This window comes from Monopterus albus, unplaced genomic scaffold (genome assembly GCF_001952655.1).
Source record: "Monopterus albus unplaced genomic scaffold, M_albus_1.0 scaffold127.1, whole genome shotgun sequence".
NCBI lineage: Eukaryota > Metazoa > Chordata > Actinopteri > Synbranchiformes > Synbranchidae > Monopterus > Monopterus albus.
Window position 1 is genome coordinate 3,156,515 of NW_018128007.1, and position 12,056 is coordinate 3,168,570.

Here is a 12,056-nt window from a genome sequence, read left to right on the forward strand (position 1 = left end):
GTATAGGATTACGTAGGCTACTGATGACAACCTGCCAGCTGCAGTCTTGAATCATGGTTTGCAGCAATATCAATATTTGAACAAGTCTTTCCATCCTTTGATCTTTTGTTATTTCTTGCTAAAGCATGGCACAGCATTCACAATTTATTAAATAGAAGTGACCATGGTTTATTGAAGAGATTTATGGTTTGCAGACTGACTCTGTTAGTGCTTTTTTTTTTTGTTTTTTGCCGGTAGTACTCCATCGCTCAGCCCATCCCCCAGGACAGGCAGGGGGGATAGAGGGGTGAGCGTTTGGAGGCTCTAGTGATATCAGAGCCCTTTTATAACTCCCAGCTCTAAACTTTGAAGTCACAGCCAGACAGCTCAGGAATCCTACCCCCCCATTTGACAATGAGGAGGGGGATGGTCAGAGCTAAATAGTGTGTTTGGACAATCTGCTCCCATATGAACTCATAAGTCATTTTAACTGTCATTGCAGTTCATCAGCCAGAGCTAAGTGGTGAAACTACAGTGTGGCCAGATCCACATGCTGAAGTGCTCAAGAGAAGAAAATGTGGCTGAACTTGATCTAAAAAATTCAAATCTAAAGTAAATATACAGTCACAAGAAAAAGTTAAGACACTCTTTGCAGTTTCCTGTTTTCTGCGTAAAATGGCCATGAAATGTGATCTAATCTTCACCAAAGTCACAAATATATCAACAAACATCAAACATATTTCTAAGCTGATAAAACACAGTCATGATCTTTCATGTCTTTCTTGAACACACCCATTAAACCTACAAAGTTATGGTGGAAAACGTACTAGCAACGGTGTTTTAGTAACTGGTTGAACCACCTTTGGCAGCAATAACCTCAAGCAAGCGCTTCCTGTAGTTGTGGATTAGACCTGCACAACATTCAGGAAGAATTTTGGACCGTTCTTCCTCAGTGAACTGCTTCAGCTCAGCCATATTCTTAGGATGTCTGGTGTGAACGGCTCTCTTGAAGTCATTTCACAGCATGTCTACTGGGTTGAGGTCTGGGCTCTGACGTGGCCACTCCAAAAGGTGGATTTAGTGTCTCTGAAGCCATTCTGTAGTCGATTACTTTGATGTTTAAGGTCATTGTCCTGCTGCATCACCCAGCTTGTTCTGAGTTTCACCTTGCAGACAGCCACCCTGACATTATCCTGTAGGATCTCTTGATAAACCTGGGAACTGATTTTGCCCTCCACAATGGCAAGTGGTCCAGGTCCAGAGGCAGCAAAGCAGCCCCAAATCATGATGCTCCCTCCACCGTACTTCACTTTTGGGATGATGTTTTTATGCTGGTATGCGGTTCTCTTTTTACGCCATACATAGTGCTGTGTGTTCTTCCCAGACAGTTCTACCTTTGTTTCATCTGTCTACAGGAAATTTTCCTAATAGTGTGTTGTGCAGTATCAAGGAGGTCTTTGGCAAACCTCAGGTGTGCTGTAGTGTTGTGTTGGAGAGCAATGGCTTCCTTGGTAGTGTCCTGCCATGGATACCATGCCTGTTCAATATTTTGCATAAGGTTGACTCACAGACAGAGATGTTCACCAACTCCAGTGAATCCTTCAGGTCTTTAGCTGTTACTCCAGGGCTTGTTTTTTTTATATCATTGAGCGTTCTGTGTTGTGCCTTTGGTGTGATCTTGGCTGGGCGCCCACTTCTATGGAGAGTAGCCACAGCACCATATTTACAGACAATATGTCCAACTGTGGACTGATGAATATAAAGATAAGACTCCAAGATAAAGTCTTGGAGATGACTCTTTAACCCTTTCCAGCTACATACAAATCACCAACTCCTGATTGTAGGTCTTCTGAGATCTTGTTTGTGAGGCGTGTCTCACATCAGCTGATGCTGCTTGTGAATAGCACGCTGATGCTGTTTGAGAGTTTTTATAAGTCAAGATCGTTCTAAACCACACCTCCACTCTCCTTTCATTGATTGGACTCCAGGTTTGCCAACACCCGACTCCAGTTGATGTTTAGTGACATCAGAGGCCTAGTGTTGCCATTACTTTTTCCACAATCACTTTGTATGTTTAATGGGTTTGTTCAATAAAGAAATGAAAGATCATGACTGTTTGTGTTTTATAAGCTTATAAATATTATGTTCATTGATATTTGTGACTTTGAACATTTCATGGCCAATGTATGCAGAAAACCAGGAAATCGCAAACAGCAGCATTACTTTTCCTTGTGACTGTATCATTATTGTTATCCCCTTTTTGACTTGGACTTGTTCGATCACAGTGTAAACCCCAGACATCTAAGAACTCATATTTCAATAATTATGTCTGGAAAGGTGACAATGTAATCCAATGCTAGCAAAGAATTAATTAACAGTATGTGGGATCAAACAAGGAAATGGGAGATAAACCCTATCTGTGTTCAAAGTCTGTCTATTAGATGGGAAATACGACATCAAAAACATCCTCAGGGACATCATCTCTCTTTACATCACTGTGTGTATGTACAGGCTCATTTCAAACAGTGCAAACAGAACTGTCAACGTATATGAGCAGTCAGTCACATATTAACCTCTACAGTTTAACATGATCATATATGCAACAGAGCTTCATAGTATCAACGTAATTCATGATACAGTTTTTGTGGCATTATGCTTTGCACTAAGGCTACAGCAAACCCAATATGTTCATTACTGATTAATCATTTGCTTTAAGTCTTTAAATTTTTGACATACTCAAAATTCTAGTTTTACTGAGCAGGCAAAAACTCAAATACATTCAGTTTACTGTGACATAAGACAAAGAAAAGGAGTAAGAATTGTGATCTCTCACATGTATAAAGGAATCCCACAACTCTCGGGAGCAGAAAAAAATGCTACAGGAGTATAGAAATAAAACACATTTTCTGATACAGAAAAAACACTGAAATATGATTTACTATAACAATGTAACAGTCAGACAATTTTCAATCAATCAAGTCTGTTTCAGAGAAAACATGAAAGGTAAGGAGCTGGTTAGTTACATGCTGATCCAACTCTGGTCTACTGTAACTACCTTATGATGCAAATAAATCAAGGGCATGACTTTGATAGAAGTGAGGGTGGGACCCACCTACTAATAAATGTCAGGCTTCTGCCTGTGGTGGTTTCCCTTCAGGGGAATGTGAACTCAGGCTCGTCTGGAGTTTTCTTTTAATTTGCCCCGGGTGCATGGTTTATAGCCCTGATAAAATCCATAACTCTCTCACTATTACAACCACCCACCTCACAGATTGTCAGTGCCTCTGTGAACTTCTCACCGTGTCTCAGGACTCTCATACCTCTCAGAACGCCACGCTAATTGAAGTGATGTAATGTTACACGTATGCCACAGAAGGCTGCACACTGTGAGCCACACTAGAATGGAAGGCATTGAGGAAAAAGACACAGCCCTGAGTCATGATGCCAGCAGCCACAAGAGCAAACTTTATATCCCTCAGTCTGAGGAATGACTACCTTTCCATCCAGTCTCTGTGTGTGTGCTGCCTTGCCAAGTAGCTTCACACACAGAGCTCATGGCTGTCAAAACCCATCCAATGATGCTGGCAGGGGAATAACCACAGCAGTGTTGTACTAGAGCCAGACATCACAGAAAGAACAACAACCTACAACTTTGCAAAGACACTGGCATGTTCTCACACATGCTTGTGAATACAGTTTACCCCCCTTAACTCAAGAAGTTCTCAGCTCATCTTTCAGGAAACAGCAATGTAACAGCTTCAGCCAGTCACCTTTGAAGTGCTTGACAGATCCATCACATCAACAAATGCAAACACACCCGGCACACCTTTGTTTCCTCTCCTAATGAGTTGTCTTCAAACTGTTAAACAAACATGTCCGTGTCACATAAATGCAATGGTTCTTTATAGCTTTTCTATATTTCACAATTTATGTAGCACAGGGTGGAAAAGCATCTTTGCTATAACAAACCAGAGCTTCTTTCATTTTCATAGATCTGCATTTTTTGCTTTCTGGCCTGGAAGTCATATTGGTTTCCACAAAGTCTTGAGCATTTGAACAGAGAGAACTTGATAGTATGAGGAACTTGTTTAACTGTTATTAAAACAGCAGATCAAAACAAGTTTTGGAGCTTGTCACTATGAAGAAGAAGAAGAAGAAGAAGAAGAAGAAGAAGAAGGAGGAGGAAGCCCAATACCTGCAAGTTCTTCAGCTTGTGATCCGTCGCGTTGTACCTCTCACACTCCTCCATCCCTCGCCGGAGGAAGGCGTTCACAACTAAACTGTCTCCTGACACACGGACAAAATGCATGCATGAGCAGATATACATCTCGAACTATGGTTAATTAGATTCTCATCCATTATAACCCTTCAACATACGAAATAATTGATTCTCACCTTCAGGGTTTTCTCTGCGCTTGCACGCTTTAGATCCCGTCATCAGAAACAGGGATGCAAAATAGACAATCGTTAGTTTTGTAGCCTACATCCAAATAGGTCTGCTTTTAAACTGCAGTGCGTTCAACTGTCTACAACATCTCTTACCATGTTTTGAGTGAAGTTTGCCCATTCTTAAGTCGCTCCTCCTTGGATCAATAAAGGTATTCTGAAGTCCGACAAGGGTAAAACTGTCACTGACTAAACATGGTCACATTGTGTGTGTGTGTGTTTTGCAAAAAGAAACACTCCAACTTCATCCAAAGGAAGGTAATTAAGCTGCGCGATCATTGAAGCATCAGTTGTCTGTGTGTAGAAACAAGATAAGCCTGTTAAACGGTCAGCGGCAGACAAGGGGTGCTCTCCGTCGCAGGACGCCTCGCTCCAGCTGAACGTGGAAGCGTTTTGAGAACAGCAGCGACCGAGCACAAAGTGTCAGGACATACCTAGCACTTCCGGTAAAGTGCTTTGAAAATAAAGCACTTAATTGATGGAAACGTTGAAACGGCAGCAAAATGCGAAGAGAGAGAATGTAAATCATAACATGGAATATATTAGGCTACAGCTTGGCATATAGACCAAAGCCATGTCTTAAAATGGCTTCAGAGAGAAAACTGAACAAAGTGATTGATTTATAGTTTGCTCTATTAAATTATAGCATGCACATATCATAATCACAGACTGCAGGTCAGTGAATGTGGCCCAGTCTTTTCCTCTCTCATGTATGTTGTCCATGATCTGAGAAATGCCCAAGTTTTAAGTTGACACATTTGTTAAACTATTACCAGCAGTATTAGCCAATTCATTTTTTTTTATGTTTAGGCTATTTGGTTTGCAATCAATAGGCTACGTTTATTTCTTCATAAGGTCAACCAAATAATTGCAATGGCTAATTACAATATTTTAATTCTGCTCAAAATTTTCTTCTTTTTTTTTTTTGTTCCTCCATAGTTTTTAATTTTCGTTTTCCCCAAATGTACCATTATTTTGAAAAGCAGATTTATTTAGTTTCCGGTTTAGATTCCGTTGCGCTTGACGCAGTTGTTGCGCAGTTGACTGTAAAAACACATCGGCTTTCTCTGCGGGTGTAAGTTTCCATAGCTTAGCTAAATATACAACAGATACAATTTCATTATTTTATTAATTAATTTCGTTATTTTATTAATCATATTTATAGGCCCATCAAGTTTCTGCTACTGTGTAAAATTACCACTGATAGGCTGCCTATTAGACAGTAATTTCCATTATTTATTTATTTATTTATTTATATGTAAACCAAACTAAACTGTTGTTTTTACAAAAGGAACCAGGAAGAAGACTCCTGTACTTTAGCTCACCAGACATCCAAAGTTTGATTGTTTCTTTGGGCAGGGCATTAAAACAGGGCTACACCACAGGACACATGCCAAGAGTTATGAATATTAATTTACCAAGCCAACCTTTTGCCCAGTATGAAAACCTGTATGTGTTGTTAGTATTGTGTAAGGATTCCACTCCTGTGCAAATTAAACCATTCAAAAGGAGACAAGCTGTTACTTTGATCATAAACCTTTATTACACGCTTGGTGTAGAACGTTCACTCATTGACTCGCTGCTCCAAAGTGCTGCTGTGATATAGGAAATTACAGCCCCTGCACCAAATGTTGTCTTTATTGCTCAAACTGTGCCTGGAAGAACATCAGAGAAATTTAATCTGTGCGTTACTGGAAGAACATCTTATTTTCTTTGAGATGAATGGTGCTGAATCATAGTGCCCCAGTTTCACCACCATACTTTGATGAACGTGGGGTGCAGCCAGGCCTGTGTAGCTGCTCCTGTCAATTTGACTCATTACAGACACAGGTCTCTCAGTTGGTTGACAAAGATGTGCCAACATTTGCATAGCCCATTGATGGCAGCTCTTTGATGCTACCTGCCTTGCCTAATTACCATTTCTTTATACAACCTGGCTCCCAGGCCTCTACCTCTTAACAAGGTATTTTTCCCTCATCCACTTTCTCCTACTTCTTCTAACATCCCACTTAAATGAATGACCAACATGCTGAAATCTCAGAACTCAACCAGAACTAAAAACTGTTTCTGACAGGAAAGTTTTTATTGGGAGTAAAAATAGAGCTGATGTTGCCTTTTTAAAGATAATGTTCACTTGGATGAAAGTACCGGTTTAATCATCAAAGGCTGTCATGTAGATGAAGAGCATTTAATGGATTTGTGTTATGTGTTTGCAAAGGATGTGAATCATTATACTGAAGTTATGTTAACCAAGACTTTGAAACCAGTAATGTAAATCTAAAGTTAATCTGAGTGACAGTTTCCATGGCTTTAAGTGCAGCTCGGCTCGTTTTCTTCTTCACATGCCTTTAGGTACATACATACAGTAAGTTAACCCCCTCCTTCTGTGAATCACCATTGGCACAGGTGATGATACTCCTTTGCTTTCGGCCATATATGTGAATGGTTAAGAGGATAATCATCAGAGTCCTTGTTTTGTTTGGAGTTTTCTGACATTTTCAAACAGCTTGAAACAGTGATAAAACCCTATAACAATAAGGCTTTTTACTTATGTTCCCTCTCTGTCTTGATTGCCTTTTAACAGCTGCATGATTTTGGATGAACTACAGTCAAAAATAAAAAGGCCTCCAGACAGAGCAATTATGGTTTTATTTACCATGCCCATTCCTACAACTTTTCTTTACTCTACTTTTTTTCCTCTCTCTACTTTGTGGTCATTGATGAGATTAGACAAAAGAAGGAATTCCTCATGTGATTCATCTCAATAAAACTTAATTGACAAATGAAAACTGTTGGCACTGAACAACTGTGCGAAAATACGGTGACAAAAAGGGATCATTCATACAGTTGGGGTTTTTATTAGTGAAATGAGGGTTTTATGCACAAGGGGAAATCCATTCTTGGCTCAATACTTAAGAAAAATATAAAGAGTATAAATCTCTTGTTTGATCTTAATGTGGACTGTTGCTAGTAAAATCAAATCCACTGAAATGATTCGTAAAATGTGCTCAGTAAAACTCACAACAAAGGTAATTTCAAAGGTGACAGTGATATCATTAAGTATGAAGCGAGTGAATAAAAATGAACTCAGTGTTTGCTTTTCTTTTACATTCAGGAACTGCCTGTAGAATCCACCTTATGAAGCAGAGTGAAGCTGTTGCTCAACAACAAACAAAGGGCACATTGTCTGAGGCCAGCAGCTGACATGCAAAGCAGCAGAGCATTCACAGAATGCAAAACATGTTCATACGAACACTGGAGCCACTCGTTTGCCCATGTAAACTGTGCGTATGACTGGCATTTCAAAACTAAATCATCTTTCAACAGTTTTGTTTTTGGGTCAAAATGGCGGCAACAACAAATATAGAAATGACTATCGGAATTCCAATGCAGGGGCCTATCTTATAAATATGACTGTTAGCTGAATAACTGAAAACATGGAATTGGTCTTGTTAGCTCGCACATTTGCAAATTTACATTTAGTATAAGCAAAGTTTTCTGGTTTTAATTGTGCAAAGTTATGCAGATAACGTACATGAGACAGGCTTAAGATCAAATACAATCTACACTCACCAGCCACTTTATTAGGTACACTTCGACTCTAGTGTGGGCAACTGGTTCAGTGGGTAGAGCAATTGTCTCCTGGTCAGGGGTTTGAATCTCGGTGCCCGCAGTCCACGTGTCGAAGTGTCCTTGGGCAAGACACTGAACCCCCCCGTTGCCCCTGATGGTTGGAGCCATCGGTTGAGTTGGTGCCATAGATAGCTGCCTCGGTTCTGTACCGGAAACAAATTCCTTGTGTGTAACATACTTGGACAAATAAAGGTGATTATCCTTAACATGTTTAGCATGCTCAGTGTTTCAGTTTTTGGTGAAATTGCCATAAATGTATAAATTCAGTTATATTTATTATTGAGACTATGGTGCTGTAGTGGTTAGTGCTGTTGTCTCACAGCAAGAATGTTCGGCCCAACCTGGTGCCTTTCTGTGCAGAGTTTGCATGCCCTCCCTGTGCCTGCGTGGGTTCCTTACTCCAGCTTCCTCCCACAGTCCAAAGACATGCAGCTTATTTTGATTGGTGACTCTAAATTGCCCGTAGGAGTGAGTGGGGGCGTGTGTGGTTGTCTGTCTCCAAGTGTCAGCACTGTGATAGACTGGCGACCTGTCTAGGGTGTACCCCGCTTCTCGCCCAATGTTAGCTAGGACTGGTTCCAGCACCCTGCTACCCTATTCGGGTTAAGCAGTATAGATAATTGATGGATAGTTGCATCCCATAAAATACATAACTTCTGTGTAAAAACTGCTCGACAGAATATGTGCGCCACCAAGTGGTGACTCAAAGGCTGTTAAAATGTCCAAAATCCATCTAATTTATTTAACTGCAGGATTTCAACACACAAAGGCACAGAGTATCGTTTATTGCAATGTTATAGAAAACAAAGTTGGAATGCACAATCCAGAGCTTAAGGAGAATTTGTTGTAGGCTTAAAACTTAAGGTCCAAGAGAAACATCCCTTTTTAAAACATATAAACACAAAACAATGCTACAGTAAGTACAGTAAACCGTTAATCTTCAGCCAGTTATAACCACTACATCTACAAAAGATAGACTTGGTCTTTTAATACAGTAGCACCAAAACATTACACGAAGACTTTAGATTATACATAACATTTTTATACAATGTTACTTCCAACATATTTAATGCACTGCCAGATGAACAGATTAAGTTTTATAAGAAGATGCAAAGGTTGTACTTTTCTGAACAACAAACAAACAAACAAGTTGTGGGACTGAGAGTTCATGAACAAACGCATCTCAGCCACTGGCCACTGTAAGAAGTTCAGACACCGTTGACCAGGTCAGCTTTTTCTGCCCTCTGTTTATTCACTGCATGGTCCATAGCCACCAGAAACCTCTCAAGAGTCACCGTTGGTGTCTGTGGACAAATTACGTAAAAAAAAAAAACAAAACAATAGACTTTTTCAAATCTCACTTACACACTGCAGAACACAATCAAACACTTACCTTCACAAACAGTGCGTGTGCTAGAAACGGTAACTTCCGGAGTGCTCTTCCACTCAAGCCATGGCTTTTCCTGGAAAAGAAAAGAAAAAACATTAGCCTCTGAATGTTACATTTCTCACTGGCACTTGATTGTTACAAGTACAGCACAGAAACACTGTGATTTGGGTGCAACTGCATTATGGGAGGCTGTACTCACCTAGCAATACCCCTCAGGATCAGACTGTGTTCAGACACCTCGCTCTCTGCAAACCCCATCATCTCAAGCTCAAACATGGTAAACAGCTGCTGCCGTGGGTAAATGATCTGGCACTGCACACAGCATGGATTGTAAAGCACATAGGAAATTCAAATTTATCACATCACCCCACTGAATCTATAGTGTTGCTGTTTATGACTATTTTTGCAGCACGTTGAAAACAAAGCTAAACATTACTATCTTGTTGTGATGCATATAATTTATGTTTTGCTTTAATATTACGATGCACTTCTTAAAAAAACAGGGAACAAAGAATGAAAGTGTGTTAAAGCAAATGTGTTTAAGCGATGAATGAATGCTACTAATGTAAACTACTGCTTGGTCACCTTCATCAGCTCCTCCAAACAAGACAGGTAAATGTTGTAGATGCCCTCCTCAGATGGGGGTCCAATGTACTGCTTGATGTCAGCTCTGTCCACAAATGCCAAATCAATCTTTTCTGTCACATTGGATGTTGTCAGGATCACCACATTTGAATGTCTGGAACGTAAGCCCAAAAGTAAACATGAAATAAACTTGTGTAAACATGACAAAATAAAAGTCTGACAGTAAGATTTTCCATTGTAAATAGTTATCAGGAGTGATTGCAAGAATAAAAAACTATGGCCTCTAGCCTCATATGCTCTAGGAGAGAGCCCATGGCATACTTTTCCTTATTTTCTGACTTATCTACAATGTTACAATGGTGAATTATCATCTTAGACGTGACCTAAAGCTCAAAAAATGAGGAGTACAAATGTTGTAGAAGCAACTCGGTTTATACACATCCCGCAAACTCTCGCTTGTAAGGCTTTTTTCCTAACAAAATTAAGTATTACGTGATAGTTTAAGGACCTCCTTGAATGGTCTTAATCACCAGGCAGTTGCAAGTTCATGTGAGCTTACCTGACATCAACTGGTCTTTTAAAAGTGGAGGTTTTTTTTGACTGCATGCGGTTTTGTGGATATATTTTACCTCCTGCTGCTGCACTGTGACCGGAGAATATGGAGAAAAATACAGGGTCTGAGGTTACTGTATGTGCGGGAATGTTCCTGTACTGGGATTCGTTGTTTTACCTGACTGGATTCCCCCAGAGCACAGTATCTGTTTATTTTGACTGCTTGAGGCCAGTGTGCCTGCAGCATGTGATGTGTTGCTGGTTAACCAGTGGATTGACCACCTATGATGTTATTGTTGGTGCTACGCTACCTGTTGAAATTATTTCCACTACTTCGGGACTGTATGTGGTCGTGTGGGGGAAGATGCAGTGACCACCAGTTGGATTTACCGACCTTGGAGCTACTTGAAAGGGAGTGATGTTTCCACTACTCAGTGGGACTTAACGGTAAGTTAAAAACAAACGAACAAAGAAACAAAAGAAAAAACACACACATACAAGTTACATGTCGGTTAATGCGTTGTTTCGGTAGAGAATTTTTGTAGGGCTGGAGAAGTTACTAGGTCTACATTATGCCAGTTAAAATATGGGGTTTCTCAATTACCTATTAGTGTTACAAATCTTTTTTCATTGATTCATATACTGTTGTTTACCTATCTATGGAGGAGAAATTCAAATTAATTAATGCCCTTGTGGTTTGCCTTGCTGTCCACTTCCATATTCTGGTTCCAATCATGTCAGATAGGATTTGAGGTATTGTAATGGTCGAAAACGTAGCTCATCTGTCAGTGTTTTTTGTTTATGCCTTGTCCACCTTCCTGACTGGTCTTGTGTTGAAAAGTGTTCACCTATCAACATGTGTTTCAACACAACACCTGCAACAGTAGGTGTGTGCATTCAACTATCCTCTTGTTTATAGGAGGTGGCTCTCAGGTTTTATCATTCTGAAATAATTGCAGACCTCTTGACGTTATGATTGCTGCAAAGCTAATCTAGAGGTACCCAAGATTAAAAATTATATGGCTGGAAATGAGCATGCCACGGGCACTTTAATAATATACATATGTTCTGCTTTCTGACCGTTTGATCTGGTCCAGTTGAGTGAGGAGAGAATTGACCACTCTAATGGCATCAGAAGGTTCCGTTCCAGCCTGGCAGGCATTCCTTGCTGCTGTCAGACTCTCCACCTATTCACAACACGGTGACGAGTTTACTAAGAAACAGCCTCAGTCACAGCAAAACACTCCTGAACATGGGATACAGTGGGGAAAATAAGTATTTGATACACTGCCGATTTTTCAAGTTGTTCCACTTACAAAGAATGAATAGATTTGTAATTTTCATCGTAGGTACACCTCAACTGTGAGAGACAGAATCTACAAAAAAAAATCCAGTAAATCACATTCTTAGATTTTTAAATAATTTATTTCCATTTTATTGCATGAAATAAGTATTTGATCACCTACCAACC

The 12,056-nt window shown here is 40.0% G+C and overlaps 2 protein-coding genes across 2 annotated transcripts in view; both read right to left on the reverse strand.

The window, feature by feature from the left end:
* The window catches only part of nkd2b (NKD inhibitor of WNT signaling pathway 2b), a 23,630-nt gene extending 18,790 nt beyond the window's left edge, over positions 1-4,840 (reverse strand). Inside the window, exons 1-3 of the mRNA XM_020612829.1 lie at positions 4,522-4,840; positions 4,375-4,401; positions 4,175-4,266 (exon numbers count right to left, since the gene is read on the reverse strand). Of these exons, the coding sequence (XP_020468485.1) occupies positions 4,175-4,266; positions 4,375-4,401; positions 4,522-4,546 (144 nt within the window). The 5' untranslated portion in view covers positions 4,547-4,840. The remainder of the gene's footprint in view (positions 1-4,174; positions 4,267-4,374; positions 4,402-4,521) is intronic.
* Positions 4,841-8,828: 3,988 nt separating this feature from the next.
* The window catches only part of trip13 (thyroid hormone receptor interactor 13), a 7,523-nt gene continuing 4,295 nt past the window's right edge, over positions 8,829-12,056 (reverse strand). Inside the window, exons 10-14 of the mRNA XM_020612834.1 lie at positions 11,666-11,772; positions 10,034-10,187; positions 9,648-9,760; positions 9,452-9,521; positions 8,829-9,362 (exon numbers count right to left, since the gene is read on the reverse strand). Coding sequence (XP_020468490.1) covers positions 9,267-9,362; positions 9,452-9,521; positions 9,648-9,760; positions 10,034-10,187; positions 11,666-11,772 — 540 coding nt within the window. The 3' untranslated portion in view covers positions 8,829-9,266. The remainder of the gene's footprint in view (positions 9,363-9,451; positions 9,522-9,647; positions 9,761-10,033; positions 10,188-11,665; positions 11,773-12,056) is intronic.